Source organism: Erinaceus europaeus, chromosome 11 (assembly GCF_950295315.1).
Source record: "Erinaceus europaeus chromosome 11, mEriEur2.1, whole genome shotgun sequence".
Taxonomy (NCBI): Eukaryota; Metazoa; Chordata; class Mammalia; order Eulipotyphla; family Erinaceidae; genus Erinaceus; species Erinaceus europaeus.
Window position 1 is genome coordinate 90,747,050 of NC_080172.1, and position 25,060 is coordinate 90,772,109.

Sequence of the window (25,060 nt, forward strand, 5' to 3'; positions counted from 1 at the left end):
GTATTTTGAATTAGTGAAATACTCTGTAAAAGTTGGATAAATGAAAAGTATAAACCATAAATGAGATACTTCATCATTCATAATGATTTAAAGTTTATCAAGTGAGGTAAATTTAATATATGTTCTTTTTTTTATAATCTCTGGGGCTTCATTGCTCCAGGTTAAATTTTTTAGATAAAAATAGATACAGATGATATAGATACAGATTTAGATAAATCACAGCACCAAAACTTCCTCTGATGTAGTGGAGGCTAGGTTTGAACCTGGACCTGGTACCAGCATGGCAAAGCTCTACATGTTCTTAAGGTAGCTGGATAATTACAATTATTTTATCAGCGGGCTTCTTTTAAATGTGCTTCCAACTATTTATAAAGTTGAAAAAAAAGTTCTACTAAGTAATTTACATGGTTTTCTTGTAAGTTATATTTCATGATTTATTGAATTTGAAGTCATTCTTCTAGGTAGCAAAAATGTCTATCAATTTACTTCTGAATTTTCATATATTTTGTGGACCAGAATCTATTTGTAAGAGGTATGTACATAGGTACAAATAAAAACAAATGACTCTGAGCAGGGGTAGATAGCATAATGGTTATGCAAAGCATGCCTGAGGCTCCCAAGTCCCGGGTTCAATCCCCTGCATCATCATAAGCCAGGGCTGAGCAGTGCTCTGGTAAAAAACAAACAAACAAAACAATGAATGACTCTAATTTTCACACACTCCTTTCTTGAAAACTTTTGGACAAATATAGCTTCTGATGGAAGATATAGATATAGATTATATAGATATAGATGATATAGATACAGATGACATAGATATAGATATAAATGATATAGATATAGATAATATAGATATAGATGTAGATACAGAGATATATAGATACAGATATAGATTTTTTTTAAACTAGCGTGGGGGATTGAACTGGGACTTCTGAGCCTCAAGTGTGAGTCTCTTTGCATAACCATTATGCTATCTATCCCTGCCTGAAGCTCAATAGTCTAGCCCTGACTTCTCTGTTCTCATACTTTACCTCAACACTAATGTCAAAGTGTGACATGCTGCTTCACACTATCTTGGGCCAGATGCTCTAGGGAACAGCCCAGATGGGTTTATTGCTTGTCTTCCAAGTTGATTGCAGTGGTGATGAATGAAAGCATTGAATCTGCAGCAGAACAGGGTGGAAGTAGGAGTTTGTTTCTTCAAGTGAGAAAGCCAGAATCTACTTAGCAAGAGCACATATTTGGGCGGGTGAAACAATTCACTTGGATAGAGTGCTGCTTTGCCATGTGTGCGACCCCGGGTTGAGCCTGTCCCCACCCCATGAAAGGAAATTTCAGTGCTGTGGTCTCTTTCTTTTTCTGTCTCTCTGCCTTTTCTGTCTCTATCTGAAAACAAACATAAAAGCACATGTTTGCTTTGTAAATGTATCCCATATAGTGTTAATATTGTAATAAGACTGTAGATCAAGCATCAGGGCTCCATATGTAAAATAGTTTGGCAAAATTTCCAAGAGGTTTATTTTATTTTGACGTTTAATTATAGCACCATACTCTCATTACATAATGAGAATCTGTGTATACTGAAATTTTTTCAAAAATGAAGATAAAGGCACTTGTTAAAAATCAGTAAGTATATAGGAAAAAAACAGTATGTTACTGAATCATGATTCAAAATATTTGAGAACATATGTAACAGAGCCACTGATTGGGAGTAGATTAAATATGCAAATGAGTGTAGCTTGTGAATTTAAAAAGGTACTTTTATAATGACATATTATTTCTACAACAGGTTTCAAATTAATTCAACAAAGTTCATTCCTGGTTGCATTAAGAATATTTTTACTAGCTACGAGCAGCAGATCGCTTTCTCTCCTCTCCTCTCCTCTCCCGGATCAACTAGGAATACCAAAGGAGACCACCTGGACCGAAACAAGACAGGACTAGAATGACCACAGAAACCCAGTAAATCACCCGTGAGTACAAACACGCGTGGCTGGTGACAGAGAGGAGAGAGGGGCCTAAGGAGAGATTAAGTGACTGCTAACAGTTCGACAGTCTGTCAGTGGAGACACCACCTCCAGTCTGCTCCACCAACAAGGGGACAGCTGAAGGGAGGAAAGGACTCCCCAGAGACTCACCAAGTACAACTCTGAGTCTCCATTGCTACTACCCTCAGAATCTGGAGCAGCAACAGGGAGGGACACCAGGGCACAGAGATCTAACTGGGAAACTCAGGAGAAGACCTATACCTCGGTGGCATAGCTGAAGGGCTGTGAAAGTCTCTTTGCATAACCACTGGATTATCTCTGCCACACCCTGCTTTATCTCTTGGTCAGGAGTCATTGATTAAGCCAAGAAGCCTATTGATAGTTTAAAAGCCCTCAGGCTACCATAGCCCACAGGGAAAAAAAAAAAAAGAATATTTTTACTAAACATGGATTATTTTTCATATTTCCCATTATTTTATTATTCTCTTGTTATATATAGCACTCAAATAAACAGTGTTTTGGGGGGTTTTTTTGTTTGTTTATTTTTTTGTTTTTGCCTCCAGGATTATTGCTGGGGCTCAGTGCCTGCACCACAAATCCACTGCTCCTGGAGGCTGTTTTTTCCCTTTTGTTGCCCTTGTTGTTTATCGTTGTTGTTATTATTGTTTTCATTGCTATCATTGTTGTTGGATAGGACAGAGAGAAATGAAGAGAAACGGCGAAGGCAGAGAGGAGGAGAGAAAGATAGACACCTGCAGACCTGCTTCACCGCTTGTGAAGCTTCTCCAGCAGGTGGGGAGCCAGGGCTCGAACCGGGATCCTTACGCCGGTCCTTGCACTTTGCGTGCTGTGCTTAACCTGCTGCACTACAGCCCGACTCCTGGTTCTTACAGTTTCTTATTATAACCTTAACCCCCCTGCAGGTAAGGGAGCTGGGGGCTCAAACCGGGATCCTTATGCAGGTCCTTGGGCTTTGTACCATGGGCGCTTAACCTGCTACGCTACTGCCAGGCCCCCAACAGTGTTGTTTTTGACTTCATGTGATTGCATTGCCTGGATATAACATTTTAATTTTATTTAATTAAGTAAACATTCTTGTCAATGTTGTTGGGGCCTCACTGTTCCAGCCTGATGTTGTCAGATGACAGAGACAGAGACACAGTTATCACAGCACCAAAGCTTCCAGTGCTACAATAATACATGTTATACTGGAGTCTTAAACCCAAAACATGCATGGTAAAGCAGGAATCCTCTCAGGTGAGTGATCCTGTTGGTTCCAGGATGTAACCATCTTTAATACTTAAATCATATAGCAGTCACTAAAGCAAGCACTATGTAACATCAGTGTTGGAAGCAGATAAGGAGAGAATAAAGATACATACTGTTTGAGGCCTAAGAACATGGGCATGATTTAAAGGCCTGGAGAATGGGTAAGGCTTCTATGGGCTAAATAATCAGGAGGTATTATACACAAGAATAGCATCTATAGGAATAACACACTATACGAAATTCAGTTTATAGTTTAAATTGAGAACTCTGTGTCATTTATTAATTTTGCCATTGTATATGCCACCCCAAAATTTTTTTAAGAAATTCTGGAGTGATAGTGGTGAGTCAGAAGGCTCTAGATTTTTTATTGTTCTAGTTTTAGTGTGTGTATGTTGGTACTTTGAGAGGTCTACCCTTCATTCCTCAAAAATAGAGAAATAACAGGCAAATTGATTTGTAAGTCACCAAATGACACATAAATCAGTATACAGACCTCAGGAATTTTGGTTCTAAATTTAACCCAGGGAGACACAATGTCTCCAAAACATGAATCACACACTAGTTTGAATCTCCATTGTCATAAAACTCTCCTGCCTTCATTTGACATCCACTTCTGTTTCATTAGGTTTGTGTCCTATAAACTGAATTCCTGCTCTTAACAAGCTGCTTGTTTTAATCACTTGTGACTAATAATGAGTTACAAGATTGTAAGATTACAAGCTATATTTCCAGTATGTTGATCTTTCAGCTTCAAAAACCTTTAATACTAATTTTTCAAACCCATATTGTATATAAATATTACTATAAAGCATACGATGTCCACATCAATTAAGATTCAGATTAAAGGTTTGAAGCTCTAGAAAAAAAATCTTCCAGGATTTTTTTCTTTTTCTCTCCACCAATCATCATCTATGATATGTAATCAAAATGCACTCCAAGTAGTCAACTTGACATTGACAGGCACAGATTATTATACTAAGCCTGGTCTCAGTGGGCATTACAGACTTGAAAAAAACATTTGAAAAAAATAACTGAAGAAACAATCCAAATCGAAATATAAAATTCCCCTTCTCTGTTGGGAAGAAATATAAATCAGGGAAGCCAGAATAAAGAAAAACCAGTCCAACTTCTTTCTTTCATTATCTGTTAGAATAAAGAGAAAGATACAATAAGCATTGAAGTATGGATATGAACATTTTTTTTAATTTGGTATGAAGGGCAGCATATATAAATAAATATAGTACATTCAAATGTTATCCTTTGAAATAATTATGTGTGTTTTAGAAATAAAGCAAATTTAAATAACTGAATATTAAATTACTTACGGCTGTGAATTACTTAATTATGCTAAGTACATGCTTTTTTCTAGGTAAATGTTCTGTTTTCTATGTTGTAATTCAGAAGAGGAATCAAAGACAAGGGAGATAGCTCACTCGAGTATTGTGTTGCTTTGCCATGTGTGTGACCCAGGGTCAAGCCTATCCCCTGCTACATAAAAGAGAGTGTCTGTGCTGGCACTGTGGTCTTTCTCTCCCTCTCTCTCTCTTAAAAAAGACCAGACATTTAATAAAATAGTCTTCCCATTAAAACAAATACCAATTAATATAAAACTAAAAAAGAAGTAAAGAGGAATGGGAATAGAAAGATACAAGTTTTCTTTTATCAAGTCATTAAAACTTTTAGATTTTAAAAATATAACATACAGTTCTTGCTACAATAAAGCAGGAATAAAACCACTACTAAAAAATCACTACTGATGAATTTTTAAATATAATTCTCTTGGGAAACATAGAATAATAGAGTTAAATATTATTTACTCTTTAAAGTGCTTTAATTAAGTTTTTGCATAGTGATACAGTTCTGTTGGTCATAGTGTCATATTTAAACAAGTATTATGATTAAGTAAGCTACAGTAAGTCCTTTTATTAGACTATTGTATAAGCATCAAAATAATTCAAAGTACAGTCTAAGGAAGGCTTATAATTTTTCTAAATGAAATAAAAATTAAATTTAATATATTAAAAGATATATTAGAATACGTATGTAAGGCAAAATCAAAGAAATTGCCAAGGGAGAGAGAGAGAGAAATACACTAAAATAATAGCAGGTTTTCCTTACATATGAAGCTAAAGTTAAATAAGCTGCCTTTTTTGTAGTGTTCCAAAGTTTCTATATAGAACTTATCTTATATTGATAAAGGGGGTATATTAATATTTACTTTTAAGAAATCAAAAATAATAGGGGCAGGGGAGGTGGTCCAGTGATATTGTGCACACCTTGCATGCATGAGGCCCTAGGTTTGATACCTGGGAGAAATTAACTGGTTTACTCTTATTCCTTCTCTCTCTCTCCATCTCAGTTTCTCTGCCCCTGTATTTCTCTCACTCTCTCAAACACAATTTAATTAAAAAGATAAAATTTATCAACCTGTGAAGTGACACAGTGGTAAAGCTCTGGACTTGTAAGCATGAAGTACCAAGTTTGATCCCAGCATCATATATGCCACTGGCCTATCTCACATAAAGTAAATGAAATAAACCATTACAAATTAAATTATATATATATATATATATATATATTTCTCCCTTCCTAGAAAAATTGTAACACAATTAAAGTGAGCTTTGTCTTTTAAAAAAATAGTATGTGTCTCTGTACTAACAGAGGTGTGACTATGAAGTAGGAGCCACTTCAGACAGCTCTCCTGAGAAAGTAGAAAAAACAACAACAAAATCACCCGAAAACGCAACAAAATACAGCAAGGTTCTTCAGAAACTCACTAAACCACAGATATAAAGTTGCAGATGCTACTACGATTCCAATCCCTGGGCAGACAACCTCACCAGTGTGCCCTGGAACCCCAGGGAAACTATTAGGGAAAGATAGAAACAAGCTGGGGCTATGGATCGACCTGCCAATCCCCATGTACGCTGGAGAAGTAACTACAGGAGCCATAACTCCCACCTTCTGAACCCCAAAAGGAATTTTGGTCCATGCTCCCTGACAGGGAGAAAAGTTAAGGGAAAATTACTAGAGGGCTCTGAAACCCAGTTCTATCAGAACCAAGAGAGAGAAGAGGAAAAAAGAACAGGCATTTGGGAATAGTAATAGATGCAGGTGTAACTTAGAAAGGAAGAGAAGGCAGGACCATAGAAAAGATGGGCAAAAATATAGATATATTTATAGAAATAATAATCAACCTACATTTGTGACCCTGGGAAAACTACTGTAGTTTGCAATGGAGGGAATGAGGACACAGAACTCTAGTGGTGGGAATAATATAGTATTATACCCCTTTTGTAAACCAATATTAAATCACTAAAAATATATATATACATGATCATAGTAAACCACTACATATATAAGACATACAGAAGTATACAGGAACATAAAAAGTGAGTCAAGTGAAAATTTTATTAATGCCTTTGCTTATATTTTTGGGCAACAAGGTTTTCAGTGAGGCTTCACACTTGCATAATTCCATTGGTAGTGAATGAGTTTTTTTTTTTTTAAGATAGAAGGTGAAAGACAAAGAAGGAGGATGATATAGAGGGAGAGAAACCACAGCACCACTCCACTGCTCATGAAGTTTTCTCTTTGAATGTTGTTTTTATGTGGTGACATCCTATATGTGGTGGCTTTAACCTGTATCTTTGTGCAGGGTAAGATATACACTTTCCCCTTGACCGCTTTATTTTTAAATCATTTTCCAGTATCAATAACTATTCTATTCTTTTAGGCAAAGCTGCCCACTGTATCTCCACTGGGGGGGGGTAGATTATCCCTGAAACACAGAAACAATTATTTTCAAGTTACCTGGACTATGGGACATTCATATCCATGATAACAACTTATATTAAGAAAAGAAGTTATTGTACTGTACCTGGCTAGCATCACACAGGCTATAAAATAAATGAGCATTAATTTATCTGGAAAGTCAAGCATGCTATCTCTCAAAAAGCAGATAAAACATTCTAATTCTCTCGTTAAAAAAAATTACACTGGGAAGATAGAGAGGGAAAGAGAAACATTAAAAAAAATTACATAGGGTCCTGGCAGTGGCACACCTGGTTGAGCACACACACTATACTGTACAAGGACCTGCGTTCAAGCCCCTGGTCCCCAGCTGCAGGGAGAAAGCTTTGCAAGTGGCGAGGCAAGGCTGTAGGTGTCACTCTTGTCTCTCAACTGCTATCTATCTATCTTCCCATTCCTTCTTGAGATTGCTGGCCTTCTCTATCCACCAAATAAATAAATATAATTTTTAAAAAATTACACCATGCAATAATACAGAAAAAAAATTCACTAGATTAGCTTCATTATCAACAGTAGAAAAATTGAAAAGAGGTGTCTGAGGGAGGAGTTAATGAATAAATTAAATATGCCCAAATATCCCTAACTTTTACCATTATGACCTGTTTACTAGAATTTTCATTCACTGAAATATATGTTGTATACAAAATTGATCTAATCAAAAGATCAAGCAAAACTAGAGGGCGGGTCCTATAATGAGTGTAGCCTAGAATGTTCCTGCTATGACCATGAAATGTGAGCTCAGATCTACAGTGATGCAGAGGTTACACAGGCTCCTGTACTGAATATGGGCTCCAGATCAGAATGATGAGGTTTACAGTTAACAGTATGTATATACTTTCCCCATTTTTGGGAGCTACTCTCTGCCCTGATCCGCTTTCTAGTCCTATTTCCAACTCTGACACCATAACTCCCCAGACAATACACCAATAACATACCCACCTGCATGTTAGCTGTCAGGCTCAGGAAAAAATTAGTAAAGTCATGGGCCCCTTGGAATATACCTAAAATAGACTTCCTAGCTTCTTCCAACATGGAGACCCCAAGTTTCATCTTCTATAGTCTTACCTTTAGGTTTCTGATTATTAAACAATTTGTTCTGGTTTATATCTTAATGCTTTTCAGCCACCAAGTTGCAGATGCTACCATGATGCCAACCTGACCTCTCTGGGCAGATGACCTCACCAATGTTACCTGTAACTCTACCTCCCCAGATCCTTATCCCACTAGGGAAAGATAGCAAAGATAGGCTGGGAGTATGCATCAACCTGCCAATGCCCATACCAGCAGAGAAGCAATTACAGAATCCAGACCTTCCACCTTCTCTACTCCATAATAATCCTGGATCCATGCTCCTAGAGGGTTAAAAAATAGGAAATCTTCCAATGGAGAGGGATGGGATAAGGAACTCTGGCGGTGGGAACTGTGCGGTATTGTAGCCCCCCCATCCTATCTTGTCAATCATTATTAAATCAATTAAAAAAGAAAATTAAAAATATTACTGACCCTATGGCTATTTTACTTTTCAATATATCTGATTCTTAATTAAGCTGAATCTTAGTCTTAAAATAGTCTTGAAGACTTTCAGCAACATACAGCATCTTCCAAGGCATGAAATTATAGTGTGCAGTCATAAAGTCAAAGAAAGCTCTTAACTAAAAGAAATTTAAATGAAGTTGTAAAAATGGTGACAGTACTTCTAAGAAATGTCTCCTCCTTAATCAGATGGATGAGTTTAATGTGCATTGGAATTTTTAGAGTTATTCTAGTGTGAATTCAGTTCAGAATACAGAGATGGGGAAGGCTATACTATTAACCCAGGCAACTTCTAAATCTCACCTTTCCAAATGGTCACTGCACATCAAGGTTGAGGAGCACTGATGTGGTAAGGAGGTGGAGCTGGATGCATAGTTGTTTGTGTGGTGCCTGATCTGTGAATAGACAAAGGATTTAAGTGGACAGAATAACTAAGTATGACTCTTTTTAGTGACACTCCCCCTGAATATTTCCAAAGAAAAGCAAAACCAAAATTTGTACACAAACTCACATTGCTTATAATTAAGTATATAAAGGTGGTTTATGATAGTAAATAAAAACTTAACTTAGTAGAGGATGTGGTGACTTACACACACCATGTGTAGTATGAAATCATACCCTGAAATCTGATAACTTTATAAAACATTGCTACAGCACTAATAAAAAAATTTCAAAAATACGTATTGACTTCAAATAACTGGTGCAAGCAAATCTAATTCCTGCTGTTTTCAGTTTTCAGTGACTTCTGTTGCTCCTAAGATAAAAATCAGAATTCTTAGCATGGCCTCATAGGTTTTTTTTTTATTTCAGCTGCTATCTACAACTTCAATTTTATTTTCCAGAGTTTTCTTCTTGCTCTTGTTGTAGGGAAATTCTGAGGATGTGGTTGAGCTTGGCAGGGCTTGACCTGAGAGTCACATCCATCCTGTCAATCTCTCTCTACTGAGAGGTTAAGTGAAGAGGGACATGACCCCCCCCAAAGGTTTGCCTTGTCTTATCAGACTCCGAGACTCACAAAGCACCCTGCATTCTTGATACTGTGACCTGCTCCCTTATTATCTACATAATCATTGTTTTGCCTGAAAGATACCCCTCTATTTCCCCACTCATTCCATTCCTTTGATCTATCTTCTTTCTACCCTCAAGACCTTCCCTGCCTGAGGGGCCATTCCATTCCTTTGATCTAACTTCTTTCTACCCTCAAGACCCTCCCTGCCTATAGGGTATTATTAATCCTACCAGTTAAAACCCTCACAACAGTTGCTAAGGAAGTTCCTACCTTTCCCAGCCCCTTTTGCCTTTCTCTGCCCCTTTAGTAACCAGGTATGATATTGTCAAGCCATTTCCGTTTCTGACTTGCCATTTCTGGGTCCGACTTTTAAAAGTCTTGGCTCTCTGATCAATAAAGAATTGAATCACCTCACCACCACCAGCTCTGTTCCTGGGTCATCTCTCTCGCGTCACTGAGTGAGTAGCAGCCCAGGCTGGCTCTGGTGGTGTTCTCTCCAACCCAGAGATTATGTGCATGAGAAGAGGCACCCCCATGCTAGCCCTGCACTTGTGTGGTCAAGTTATACTATCCACCTATGAACATCACGGTCAGTGGCATCTTCCTGCCTAGCTCAGGACCTTTGCACATGAAGCTTCCTCTGCCTTGTTGTGCTCTTTCATTCCCTCGTTACCTGACTATCTCCCACCCATCCTTCACATGTCGACTTAGAAAATCACTTTCTCAGCAAATATCCCATTGACTAGCATTCATTACTCACTGCATGATACCTTCTATTAACTTTTAAATTAATAACTGCAGTTTGAGAGTAATAGTATTTTTATTATTATCTCACATTAGTCACTATTTCTTTATTTTTTTATTTGTATTATCTTTATTTATTGGATAGAGACAGCCAGAAATCAAGAGGGAAGGCAGAGATAGAGAGGGATAGAGACAAAGAGACACCTGTAACACTGCTTCACCACTCATGAAACTTTCCCCCTGCAGGTGAAGACCAGAGACTTGAACCTAGGTCCTTGTGCACTTTAATGTGTGCACTTAACCAGGTGTGTCACCACCTGGCCCCTGTTATTATTTCTAAGAAAAAAAATATTCATGAGAGCAGGAATTGGTTAGTCCTGTGTCTACAGCACCTACCTCAGTGCTAGGCACATGGGTGATGGTTAATTATTTGTGGAATGAACGAACACTGCTAGATACTTGGTCCTCAACAGCATTATATAAATAATAGTCCAAATTCATTGGATGAATCACGAAGATTAAGAAAATACAACACCTAACAACTTTCTCTCCAGTTTTTCAGTAATTCTTATGATAAATAGCAGAATGAAATGAAATTTTTGCATGAATATTTTCTAGTGTGTGTGTGTGTGTGTGTGTGTGTGTGTTGTGGTAGGGTTTGTTGCTAGAGTCTTGTTTTTTCAAGAGTTTAGTTAAGATCATCTTATTGTCATCTGGGAAGTGGCATAGTGAAAAAATTATTGGACTCTCGAGCATGAGGTCCCGAGTTCAATGCCTGGCAGCACATTTCCCAGAGCAAAGCTGTTTCTCTTTCTCTCCTCCTATCTCTCTGATTAGTAAATAAATATAATCTTTTTTAGGAGCTGAGTGGTGGTGGTGCACCTGGTTGAGTGCACATGTTACAACACACAAGGACCCAGGTTCAAGTCCCCAGACCCAACTGCAGGGGGAAAGCTCTGTGAGTGCTGAAGCAGTGCTGCAGGTGTCTGTCTCTCTTCCTCTCTATCTTCCCTTCCCTCTCTATTTCTGGCTGTCTCTATCCAGTAAGTAAATAAAGATAATAAAAAATAAAGTCTTTTTAAAAATCATCTTAAAAAGCTGGCTTATTCCAAGTGGCATGACTTTACATAAGACATCCTAGTGGATATTATTTCTCAAGTTCTTGATTGTGCTAAGCAAATAAATAATTTTACTTTAGGACAACTCATACCTGAAATCCCTTTAGCTAAGGACAAAACTTTTCAATCCATAATGATAAGCAATATTTTAAAAGGTAAAAGGAGAAAAATGGAAATACTAAATACTACTTAAAAACCAATCCCTAAATGGAGTGTCGTCAAACTCTTTTGCATTACTTTTTTTAAAAAAATATTTATTTTCTTATAAGGCGTGCACTTTTTGGTCTTATCTGATGCTGATGCTGAAGGTGGATCTCAGGACCTTACATGTGCAGGTCCTTTGCTGTACCACTAGGTTGTCTCTCTGACTGCAATACACTAACTTTCATCCACACTAAAGTATAGTTTTTTCATTGGTGCCGGCACTATGAATCTCCTGGTATCCATTTTTCCATTTTACTGGATAGGAGAGGGAGAAATTGAGAGGAGAGGAAGACAGAAAGGGAGAGGGAAAGACACCTGTAGAACTATTTTGCATCTAGTGAAGCATCCTCCTTGCAGGTGGGGATCTAGGGGCTCAAATCCGGATCCTTGTTTGGATCCTTGTGCTTAGTACTATGTGCACTTAACCTGATGTGCCAGTGCCTGGCCCCAAGTATAGTTCTGTTCTAAAAGCCTTTGATGAACAAGCACTAATTGGTCTCTGGTGGGCATCTTAGCTCTTGCTCCTTGAAATTTTCTTGCTTAAAATAATCCTTCCTCTTGTTTCAGCTAACTACATATTTGTTTCAGCCCTCTTGTATTCTTCCCAAACTGCCAAATATGCATGACATCAAATCTGCTACATAGCTGATCAATTCTTTTGCTATGAAAGCCCACAGATTTCAGTTTGAACAGCTTTGTTTATGTAGTAATATTTTTCTGTGGCAATTATAATAGAACACTAACATATGAGTGGTTACTACACAGACATCTGAACACAACACAATTGTCTGGTTTATGATCATGTTTTTTTGGTGGTCCCTGGGTTGTCTGGTTTGGCTGAAGTGCTTGTATTCCTGGAGGCACCCTTGCTCTGTCTGGTGAGCACTGCTATCCTATCTGTAAGGTTCCATCCAGAACGGCACAGCTGCACCACAGGGCTATGCTACTTTTTTGCATGCCATTGATTTCCCTCTGCTCACCCCCTTCCCCCAATCAGTTCATTGATTTCTGTATTATTTTAAGCATTTTAGTACAGCCTTGTCTTAAAGGCTAGCTGGATTCCTAATGAACACTGAGACAATCATTCTAGAATTACTTGCCTCCCGTCACCATTAATTGCCTGTATCGTTGTTACAAATCATTTTTGTCCCCACAGCTGTCCCTTCTCCCTTCCATTTTCGATTCACTGGCTCAGTTCTATCTGTAATCAAACTATCAGAGATTTCCTTTTCTTGGGAAATATAATACACACCAACACCTGCCCTTGACTATTAGACTCCACTCTTTTAATTCTGGTCTGGTTTTTCTCTCCTCCTTTTACCATCAGCTTCCCTTATTGTGCTTTCATTTTCTTCCAGATACTATTCTATTCATTTTACTAAGACTAATTCATTTTGTCCTTTCAAGTTAGTTCTGTTATTATGCCCACAGACAGATAAGGAAAATGATGAATTGAAAAGCTAAGTAGTTTTCCCAGTATTACCTAGAGTTAAGAGACAAAATTTGGATACAAGTATAAATAGTCTCATTCCAGAATAAATGCTAGTTACCCCCTACATTTCTCCCTTGTTACCAGGCCTTTAGTATTAGATTTCATTTCCATGGTAGTAATACTAATCTCTTGGAAACATTTATTTAGTATGATCTCAATTATTATAACATTTGTATTAGATATACTTTGTATATATATGTAATTTATAAGCTTTAACTTTTTTTTAAAAGTGTGATGAAACTTTACTAACCTGGAATAAACAAACATTCGAAAGAAATTGGAACTAAAATGTTTATTTCAATATAAGAAAAGTTAATTGGTCAAAGTAGTTAAGTAAAAAATATAAATCAATAACAACTGCATTTGACCTACTCGGGAAATTTATAATAATTTATAAGTTTAAAATGTTGAAATGCAAATCAAAAAATGCAAAATTCTGATATCAGACAGATTTTACTTGCTCCAGATAATATGTTTCCTGCATTTCTTGACTGTTACCTGAAGTTATGTGTGATCCAGTATGGAGACAATTGAAATAAGAAAATGAGGCAGTGGCACACCAGATTAAAAGCACATAGTATGAAGCACAAGGACCTGAGTAAGGACCCTGGTTCCAGCCCCCAGCTCTCCACCTGCAGGGGTTTGCTTCACAAGTGGTGAAGCAGGTCTGTAGGTGTCTATCTTTCTCTCCCCCTCTTTATGTTCCCCTCCACCTCTCAATTTTCCTCTGTCCACTAGGAGCAGTGGATTGGTAGTGCCAACACTGAGCCCAAGAAATAACCCTGTAGGCAAAACAACAATAACAAAACAAACAAACAAATGAAGAAAATTACATAATCACGTTCCAGAGCAGAGCACACAGGGACTTTTGCTATCATCTAATTTTCTGGCATCTGCAAGACAAATTCTAAGAGTTAGTGAATTCTTGAGACCATGCCAGCTGCCGCCAAAAGAATGATAGTCTTTATGGGAACATACAAGCTGCACATTTTAAAGCTAGAAAATCTTCCGAGGTAGCTCTGGCATGTAGCACCTGCCTTGTGTATATGAAGTCCTAGGTTTGATACCCTGCACCATATGAAAGTAACAAAGATGAAAAAAATAAAAAAGTAGAATTCCATGTAAGATGCAACTGTGATTTATGCCATCTATCTCATTCTCTCACATATGTGCTAAAAAATAATAAAAATAAAAAATGTGTTAGAGATGTAGCTCAGATGGATAAAACCCTAAATAAAACTAAATAAAGCCAAGCATAACTCAACTTCTTATTTACAAAATGAGACTATGTGGTAAAGCTAATTTTTATATTTATTTATCTTCCCTTTTGTTGCCCTTGTTTTCATTGTTGTAGTTATTTATTATTGTTGTTGTTATTGATGCCATTGTTGTTAGATAGGACAGAGAGAAATGGAGAGAGGAGGGGAAGACAGAGGGTCAGAGAATGAGACACCTGCAGACCTGCTTCATCGCCTGTGAAGCAACTCCCTTGCAGGTGGGCAGTTGAGGGCTTGAACTGGGATCCTTATGCCGGTCCTTGCTCTCTGTGCCACTTGCACTTAACCCGCTGTGCTACTGCCCAACTCCCAAGCCATTTTTTATAGCCATAGATCTTGTTATGTAGTAAAGTTCTAGAAGAATCCAACTTCTGCTTTCTGTCTCATAGCAATAACCTATCTATATGCTTCTTCCTCCTTTAAACCCCTAATGTATAATATTCATCAAACACATTTCACTAAAATAGATAAACCATGCAGGTGATTGAGCAGGATGAAAAACCAAACTATGCCAGTGACTTCCATTTCATAGATGAAAAAATATATACAGCTCAGCAAAATTAAATGTCTTACTATAGTCTAGACCTAGGACTAGGACTAGACACTAGGCCTAATTTATTATCTCACTGTAAAAATAGGGATTTCCAACAAATAAGAATTAATCATTCTATGCAAAAGATAAAGATAGAAAAATAACCATCAGCAAAAATCTTAAATACATACTATTTACTCTCATTTACTTTCTGGTCTTAGAGTGAGGCACCATTTCTACTTGGTTCCTGCTATCAACAAGACATAATTTCCTCTTCTTGCTCTTCAGACGTATTGCTTCCCATCTTTGTTATCTTCTCCATTCAAATTGCTAGAGAGAGAAATGAAGAAGCCTGACACTTCGTCTAATGATGGATCTTACTATTCTCCATGAGACCCTGACCAGGTTCTAATATTTAATCATCATCTCATCAGTAAAACTTAGTTTCATTTTAAATCATGAGTTGCTTATAATCTTACACTCCCAAAAAAGACTCTGTAATCTCCAATAATTTTATTTTAAAATTTGTTCTTTAAGAGTTCCATCTTTTTCCTCTAAAACATTAGAATATATTTTAAAGAGAACAGGCCATAAATAAAGCTAACGTTTTATTTTTATAGCAATTTTAACTTGCAGTGAATAGTACAGATTGTAGAAAATCCAAGGATTCATAGAAAGGGGAAATAAAAGTGATTTTGTGGAGTGAGATTCATTAAAAGAGATAGGGCATGAAAAGAAGAACTGGGGGGCCAGGTGGTAGTGCATGTGGTTAAGCACACACAATACAGTGCACAAGGACCCAGGTTCAAACCCCTGGTCTCCACCTGCAGGGGGAAAGCTTCACAAGTGGTGAAGCAGGGCTGCAGGTGTTTCTCTGTTTCTCTCCCTTTCTACCTCCCCCTCCACTCTCAATTTCTCTCTGTCTCTATCCAATAATAAATAAAATTAAATTAAATTAAAATTAAAAAAACATTTTTAAAAAAGAAAAGAAAAGAAGAACTGGTGGGAAAGAAGAAGATAGTTTAAACAAAGACAGAATGATTGAGTGACTGAGACTAAAAAGAATCACAAATACAGCAGCTTGATATGGAACTTTTGCTTTGGATTAAAACTGGGTAGATCTCGGAACAGTTGATAAAGTTTAATAGAAGACTTTGACTTTGACATGACGTGGGAGAGGGCATTACAAATTTGTGATTAGTGGGCAAAAACCCAACTCAAGATAAAGTCTTAGTAAATGTTAAAAGTCCCACCTGACCTTTCCCTTTCTCTATAAAGTCCATATATCTCCCAGTCCCGGAACCTCTAGGGTGGGACTCACTTTCCTGCATGCTTCTCTCAAGTCATACTGATATTGCATCTGCTGATTCCAGCCTAAGCAGTGCAACCAGTACCACCTTAGTATGCTTCCCTTCGGACTGTGGCCAGAGACTTCAGGCATGGAATATCGACCTTTCAGCTTCATTACTCTAGTGAGATCTTTGTTAGCTCATAGGATTCCTTAATTCCATTTCAGGTGGCGCACTTCTTAATGAAACTTCAAAACCTAGATATAGACCATGGCCCATGAGATAAGGCCTATGTACACTTATCCATAAATTAGGGGAAATATATACCTGAAAGCAAAAGTGCACAACAGTCTGCATGAGTCAATAAATGAAGCAAGCAAGTAAAAAAACCTAAAAAGACATCTTAAAGTACTTAATGAAGCAGTTTCTACTTAGACCTATGTACCCTCCTCACCTACCTATTACACACCCCTCAATCACTCCAAAGCTAACTTTGTCAGACAAAGGAAGGACCACAAAAGCTGAATAAGGGCAAGAGACCGGCATACTTTAATGATGACTCTTTAGTCACTACCAGGCCACCCCATCACCTGGTGCCCTACTCAGGGAGTCCTGGGATTACCACACAGACATGATGAGCCTAGACCTCTAACAAATCCCTCTAGCCACTGTCACTGGTCATCCCCATCAGGAACAACATAATGGACCCCTTTGTGGGACCCTATAGGACCTTGCCCTCAATGTGGATCAACAATGGTAGGGACTGTTCCAGTCTCCGAATGGAGGTTGGACAACATACTCTGCCTACTACCCTAGAAAGATGGGTCTTGAAATGAGTGCAGCCTGGAATGTTCCCAGCTGTGACCACAGAATTTGATCTCAGACTTACAGGGATGCAGAAGTTACATAGGCTCCTGGGCTGAATATGGATCCCAGATCAAATCGATGGGATTTACAGTTAACAATATTTATATACTTTCCCCATATTTGGGAGCTACTCTCTTCCCTAATTTACCTTTCTAGTCCTTTTCCCAACTATGACATCATCTCCCCAGACAATAACCTGCATATTAATGTCAGGCACAGGCAAAAAGTAGTAAAGTATGGGCCCCTTGGAATATACATAAAATAGACCTACTAACTTTTTCCAAAACAGATACCCTAAATCTTCATCTGCAATATTCCAGCCTTTAGGTTCATGATTAGTCAATAATTTGTTTGGCTTTATATGTTAACTCTTTTCTCAGCCACCAGGTTCCAGATGCTAACATGATGCTGACAGGACTTCCCTGGGCAGTCAATCCCACTAATGTGTCCTGGAGCCCTGCCTTCCCAGAGCCCCACCCCACTAGGGAAAGAGAGAGAGACAGGATGGGAGTATGGATCAACCTGCCAATGCCCAAGTTCAGCGGGAAGCAGTTACAGAAGCCAGACCTTCTACCTTCTGCATCCCATAATGACCCTGAGTCCATACTCCCAGAGGGATAAAGAATAGGAAAGCTATCAAGGGAGGGGATGGGATTCAGAGTTCTGGTTGTGGGAATTGTGTAGAGTTGTACCCCTCTTACCCTATAGTCTTGTCAATATTTCCATTTTATAAATAAAAAATAAAAAATCCCCACCTGGATTAAAAAGAAAACTCCACCTGGTGGGTAGAGTATATGCCTTCTAATTATAAGGCCCTGGCGGCAGCACCAAGGACAGAACAAAGTAGAAAACCATAAATGGTGGAGTGGTGCTTGGTTTCCATTTCACTCTCTTATGAAATAAATTAATAAATAACTATCTTGGCGATTACTCAGAGGAGAGCACATGTGCAAGGTTCTCAATCCCATTCTTTGTGCTACATCAAAAAATAAACAAACAAACAAAAAACCTTCTCTTTTCTAAAGACTGTCCCAGACTCAGCACGCAATAATGGTTTCTCTAGCCTCTGGCGCTCATAGAAATTGTTCCTTTACACACCTGTCCCATTATGAAACACATCTATTCTCATATCTGGCTCCTCAGGACACTCTCAGGAATTTGAATATTAAATAAATATGTACCCCATGCCAAAAAAATTCTCTTTGATTTAACCTACAAGTAAAAGAAAAAGAGCTTTCCCTCCAAGTTTTTGACTTACATTATCTAAAAGAATAGAAATGAGTCTTTCAATATGCTAAAATTCTGTGCATAGACTTTTGGGGGAGACATCCAAAGATAGAGAAATTTTGATGAAATATTGTTTGTCTGTAAATAAACTGTTTCTAAGACTGTGAGAACTATAGTGGTTATCTTTCGGAGGGAGGAGGGAGGGGATATAGAACTTTGCTGGTGGTTTTGGTGTGGAACCATACGCTGTAATCTTAAAGTCTTGTAAACTACTATTAACCACACATAAAATAATGAAAAAAGATACGAGTTTCTTCCACAGCATCTGATAAAATCTTTAAATACCATACTTGTAAATAATCATTCAGTGCTTTCCCTGTTGTTTAATTTTTTTTTATTTATGCTTCAACTTGTTTACTTTCTTTAGGAGAGTATTGCATTGTTTTCCTTGAATGTTTATTTCAAAATCTATATCCATATTAACACCAAATCCAAATAGTTCTTGTTTACTATGTGTCTAGGACATTCATTATTTCCTAATGGTCTGCATCTTCCTACATCCTGTTTATCTAGCCACTGCATTACTGAGACCTTTTTTAGTCCCCTAAGTGATTTCTCTTCCTCTAGTCTTGCTATAACCCTTTCCTTAAAAAAAAAATCATACATGTGCCCAGATAGTAGAAAAGACAATTAACTTTCAAATATAATACCTAGTGAAATTCTGGTTCCAATAGTTATTAGCAATGTGACTTTCAGTACGTTATTTGATACTGTTGATCTTTAGTCTCCTCCACAGATAATGGAGATAATGATAGTACCCACCTCCCCCTCATTCTGGTCCTTTTCCAGCCATGAGATCATCTCCCCAGATAGTAACTTGGATCCACCTGCATATAAGATTTCAGGCTCAGGGGAAAAAAAAAAACTAGTATAGCCACAGGCCCTTTGGAATATAACTAAAATATGCCTATTAGCTATCTACAAAATGGAGGACCCCCCCACCCCCAATTATTCATCTGCACTATTTCAGACTTTAGGTTCATGATTGGTCAACGATTTGTTTGGCTTTGTACGTTAACTCTCTTTTCAACCACCAGGTTCCAGATGCTAGCATGATGCTGACCAGACTTCCCTGGACAGACAACCCCACCAATGTTTCTAGGAGCCCTGCTTCCCAAGAGCCCTGCTCCACTAGGGAAAGAGAGACAGGCTGGGAGTATGGGTTGACCTGCCAACGCCCATGTTCAGTGGGGAAGCAGTTACAGAAGCCAGACCTTCCACCTTCTGCACCCCATAATGACCTTGGGTCCATACTCCCAGAGGGTTAAAGTATAGGAAAGCTATCAGGGGAGGGGATGGGATATGGAGATCTGGTGGTGGGAATTGTGTGGAGTTGTACACCTCTTATCCTATGGTTTTGTCAATGCTTCCTTTTTGTAAATAAAATAAATTTAAAAAAAGGTTAATATATAAGAAGTATTTAAAAACAATCCAAGCAAATTGACACAGATGAACTTTCAGAATGTGTGAGCTACTACTACTTTCATCATAATGGCCTTGGTATTCATAATCTCAGCCAAACCTACAGACCTAAGGAAAATTGATCTGTGTATAACTCCTGGTAAAGGGACATTCATAAGCTACCACGTTTTGCACAAAGACTCAGTACACCCTAAGCAAATCCAGTTGGACAAGGTATGCAAACCCAAGCTTGAATTTGAGGAGCTTCACAGTAGCTCTGCTTCTGATACTAACTTTTTCCTCCATTAAACTATTGGATATGAATTTAGAAATGAGAAAAATTAGGAAGTTAGTAGCAGAACCAGAGTTAGAAGGAAGCACATATGACAAACAAGTTAAATGTGGCCCTAAGAATTTATATTGACATTAGAGAAAGAACTGGCATCTGGTAGTGGAAACACTGTTAGAGAGTTAGAAAATTACTGGGTCCAAAAATAGTAGAAGACTAGCATAAAATTCCATTATCCAGTTGTTGACTAGCTGGTATCTACTCCAGTTCCATGTGAAATGTTCAACGCAATAAACCTCCCCTTGCTTAAACTCGTCTAAGATGCACTCCGTTTCTCAAATCCTCAAAGAATCTAACTCAATAATGCTTCAGTTGATACCTTAGATGATGAGACGTGGAATCAGACCCCTGCTTTCATGATCCCCAGTTCCAATTAATCAACTCATTGCCCTCCAATTCACCATATATGTTGTCCTAAAACTTGTCCTCACTCATGAGCTCTCACTTCTTTTTTTAAATTATTTTATTTTTAATTTCTTTATTGGGGGATTAATGGCTTACAGTCAACAGTAAAATAAAATAGTTTGTACACGTGTAACATTTCTCAGTTTTCCACACAACAGTTCAACCACTAGTGGGTCCTCCTCTGCCAGCATGTTCCAGGACCTGAACTCCCCCTCTCCCCTGACACACACACACACACACACACCAGAGTTTTTTACTTTGGTGCAATACACCAAACCCAGTCCATGTTCTCCTTTTGTGTTTCCCCCCTTCTGATTTTGTTCTTCAACTTCTGTCTATGAGTGAGATCATCCCATATTCATCCTTCCTCTTCTGGCTTATCTCACTTAAAATGATTCCTTTAAGCACGAGTTCTCGTTTCTTTTGGCATGTGCACAGCTTAATTTTCTTTCAGGAGTCAGTTAAAATCCCACTTTGTCCATAGGCACCTGGGTACCATGCAGAGCATGCAAATTTTGAGACTGTGAAGAGTATATAACTTTCTTTAACAAATGAATACATAAGTGAACCCAAGACTAGGGAAAGGATTGTGAAATTGAGGGGCTTTGGTGCATGAATTTGAGTTTCACAGTGGCTCTGTCTCTAAGAATAACTTTAAAAGAACTTATTCTCCATGAAATTACTTCACCAGATACATTTACTACAGTTTGTATCACACAGGCCTGCTAGAAAAATTATTGCAATTGTTCACACCACCACCATTTTAGGAATATCACTTGTGACTATAGTATTCCCCTTTCCTGGGGCTTGGGAAGAAATTTGTGGAGTCTGAAAAAACTATATTTGGGTGGGAAAACTCCAGTACATACCACTGCTTCTGCACATTTAGCATCTAACATTTGTGAAAGTCATTCTGCATGTTGTCTTCCTGTGAAAGAAAATCTGTTCACTATAGAAAGAAAATATAAGAGGACCAGATGGTGGTGCACCTAGTTGAGCGTACATGTTACAAGGCACAAGGACCCAGGTTCAAGTCCCTGCTCCCCACCTGCAGGGGGAAAGCTTCACAATTGGTGAAGCAGTGCTGCAGCTGTCTCTCTGTCTCTCTCCCTCTCTATCTTCCCCTTCCCTTCCAAGTTCTGGCTGTCTCTATCCAATAAATAAAGATTAAGAAAAAAACCCTAGACATCTCTTTTATCTATGAACCTTTATCTTTCCTTTGCTTTATAAAAAAATAAAGAAATAAAGAAAATATAAATTCATGAACACATATGCTTCCTAAAATTGCTTGTTATTTTCCTATCTTCTTAGAATAGAGATCAAGATATCCTTAACAGTACCCAAGGCTCTTGTCCACCTTTCCTAATTCATTTACTTCTCTCCATCACTCTCCAAGCCCAAACACTGTCTGATGTGCTATTGTTCTCTTAATCACGTGCCTCATGGAGACTCAGGGATATGGCATGATTTATTCACTAAGCCTGAAACACTCTTCCCCATTTTACTGCTCCCACCCCACCCCATCCAGATACTTCTTCTTTCACAAAACTGCAACCCTCAAGCTCTGTTTTTTTTGTTTTTGTTTTTGTTTTAGAATGTCCACCAGGAACCGTGGATTTGTGCAGGCACAAAGTGCCAACAACCCTGATGGCCAAAAAAAGAAAGAAAAGACTTCATTCATCCTTCTGATAACTTGTTCTCATGAAACAGAGCTCCATTTCTAGTAGGAGCTACTCTCTTCCCTGGTCCAACTTTCTGGTCCTTTTTCCAGTCATGACATCATCATCTCCCCAGACAATAACTTGGATCCACCTGCATATCAGATGTCAGGATCAAAAAAAAAAAAACTAATATAGTCATGGGCCCTTTGGAATATAACTAAAATAGGCCTATTAACTATCTACAAAATAGAGATCCCCCAACTCATCATCTGAACCATTCCACCCTTTAGGTTCATGATTAGTCAACAATTTGTTTGGCTCTATATGTTAACTCTTTTCTCAGCCACCAGGTTCTGGATGCTAACATGATGCCAACCAGACTTCCCTGGGCAGACAACTCCACCAATATGTCCTGGAGCCCCCCGCTTCCCCAAAGCAGCACTAGGGAAAGAGAGAGAGAGGCTGGGAGTATGGATCAACCTGCAAATGCCTAAGTTCAGCGGGGAAGCAATTACAGAGGCCAGATCTCCCATCCTCTGCACCCCATAATGACCCTGGGAACATAACCCCAGAGGGCTAAAGAATAGGAAAGCTATCAGGGGAGGGTATGGTAGTGGGAATTGTGGGAATCTTATCCTATTTTTTTGTCAATTTTTCCTTTTAATAAATGAAAATTTAAAAAAAAAATAGAGTTCCATATGACATGCTTAAATGTCTTTTTGAACCTCTCCCAACTTGTAAGCAGGATGTAACAAAGAAGATATATTGACAATCAAGAGTTGGAAGTGGATTTATCTTTACGAAAGTTTAGGTGTTTTTGTTTGGAAAAATACTTGAGTAATTCCTTTTGGTTTTGTAGAGCTGAAATCTACCAACTAAGAAGGGAACAGCTTAGAGAGAAGTGCAGAGCTGCTCTGCAGTCACTGTTGAAGGACTAACTTCCTTCCTGGTGAGGACACTTCTGGGAGTTGAAAACAAGGTGTTTTGGATTGCATGTGTTTTTGTAATGATAGAAATAGCTGAGAGAGTAGGTTTTGGGATTTTTTTATCCTGTTACTTCTAAAAAAAATTAAAAATAAGGAATTCTAATTTGAATATGGAAAACATGTAAGAAGGTTAAGAAAGATGGAATGGGGCCCATTTTGTGAACAGCTGTGAAAAGTAACAACAATGATTAGCAGTGGTTGCTCTGGTTTTTATACTTAATTTTGTGTTTTTCACTTCTTTCTTTCCTCCCTTAACCTCAGGTGACGCTTTTAAGAGAGACTATCATAAAAATGAGTTTCAAAAAATACCAGGTGGTATCACTCATGTGAGAATATAAAAAAAAAAGAAATTGGAAAAGCTAATCCATTGGATACACACTGAAGAGAGGGAGGGGAGGGTATAGGGCACAAAGAGTAGAGGGGGTCTGATAGAAAATGGTGGAGAGATTTTTGACATTTTGATCATGTGTATGATGTGATAACTTTCTTTAGCAACGTTTTAAAAAGTGATTCTACAGCACATACAGTTATCTTGATTTAAAAATAAATAAAGATAAGCTTTATGTGAGCCACGCCTTGGAGAATGAGGGGAAGTTCCTGCAGATAGTTTGAAGATGAGGCCCTGTAAAGAAAGGAAAGTCACAGAGAGAGTCAGATGAGAGAAAGCAGTTTGGAGTCAAATCTTTCAAGTAAAAGCTAGAACATGAATTGATCCTAGAGTGGTCTCAAGAGGGACTTCATCTCCTGAGACCGCCCAGAATACTCATGAATTATTTTATTTGATTGAAGAAAAAAAGTGTACATATGGCAATCTGGTAGTGGTGCACTCAGTTGAGTGTACATATTTCAGTGCATGAGGAGTCAGGCTCAAGACCCTGGTCCCCGCCGTAAGAGGTAAGCTTCACAGTGGTAAAACAATTCTACAGGTCTCCGTCTCTCTCTCTCTCTCTCTTTTTCTCTCTCTCTCTCCCTCTCTCCCTCTCCTTTCCCTTCCCCTCTCAATTTCTTTTCCATATATATATATATATAAATATATATATATGGCTAGAACTGGGAAAATTAGGATATAGTCAGTCACTTACTGAATATCAATATCACCTGATTACAAGTTATTGGAAGCAGGGTGCATATCTACCTTGCTTTTCTCTGCATCAATCATTAATATATTATAATGTCTGACACAAAGGATAAAGATAATCAATATTTACTGGATGAATGAATGAGTGATATTTTTCAACAATACTCTTGCTTTTTGAAATCAGGAGCTTATGCTATATTCTCTTTTTTAATATGTTTATTTACTTATTATTGGCCAGAGACAGAGAGAAATTGAGAGGAGGGGAGAGAGAGAGAGGGAGAGACTCCTGCAGCCCTGCTTCACCACTTGTGAAACTTTTTTTTTCCCTGCATGTGGAAACCAGGTGCTTGAACCTGGGCCCTTGTGCACTGTACTGCATACATTTAGCCAGTTATGCCACCACCTGGCCCCTTGCTATAAATATTCTCTAGTGCCAGAAAGCTCAGAATTATGTCTGGCATAAAGTGGACACTTTGGAGAAGGAAAATGGCAGAGAAGGGATCATGACAGCTGACTGAATGTCCCTCCAGCCTTCTTGTGATGGAAGGGCTAACTGGAGTCTCCCTGCAACTCGTGGAAGAGAAGGGAAAGCTGAACACCAGCAGAACTGCCAAGAAGCTGCTAGTTTAGAACTGGGTGACAGCCCAAGATAATGTCCAAAGGAAGGAAATGGCGGTGCCTTGAGAGTATCTTGTGCCAGTCAGACAAAAGTTGGATTGTGGGGCTCAAACCATGCTGAAGAAACCATGTACAGTTTT

General features: G+C 38.3%; 1 protein-coding gene across 1 annotated transcript in view; it reads right to left on the reverse strand.

Moving 5' to 3' along the window:
• Positions 1 to 2,881: 2,881 nt before the first annotated feature.
• The window catches only part of PTGER3 (prostaglandin E receptor 3), a 94,695-nt gene continuing 72,516 nt past the window's right edge, over positions 2,882 to 25,060 (reverse strand). Inside the window, exons 3-4 of the mRNA XM_007537985.3 lie at positions 8,907 to 8,998; positions 2,882 to 4,400 (exon numbers count right to left, since the gene is read on the reverse strand). Of these exons, the coding sequence (XP_007538047.1) occupies positions 4,397 to 4,400; positions 8,907 to 8,998 (96 nt within the window). The 3' untranslated portion in view covers positions 2,882 to 4,396. The remainder of the gene's footprint in view (positions 4,401 to 8,906; positions 8,999 to 25,060) is intronic.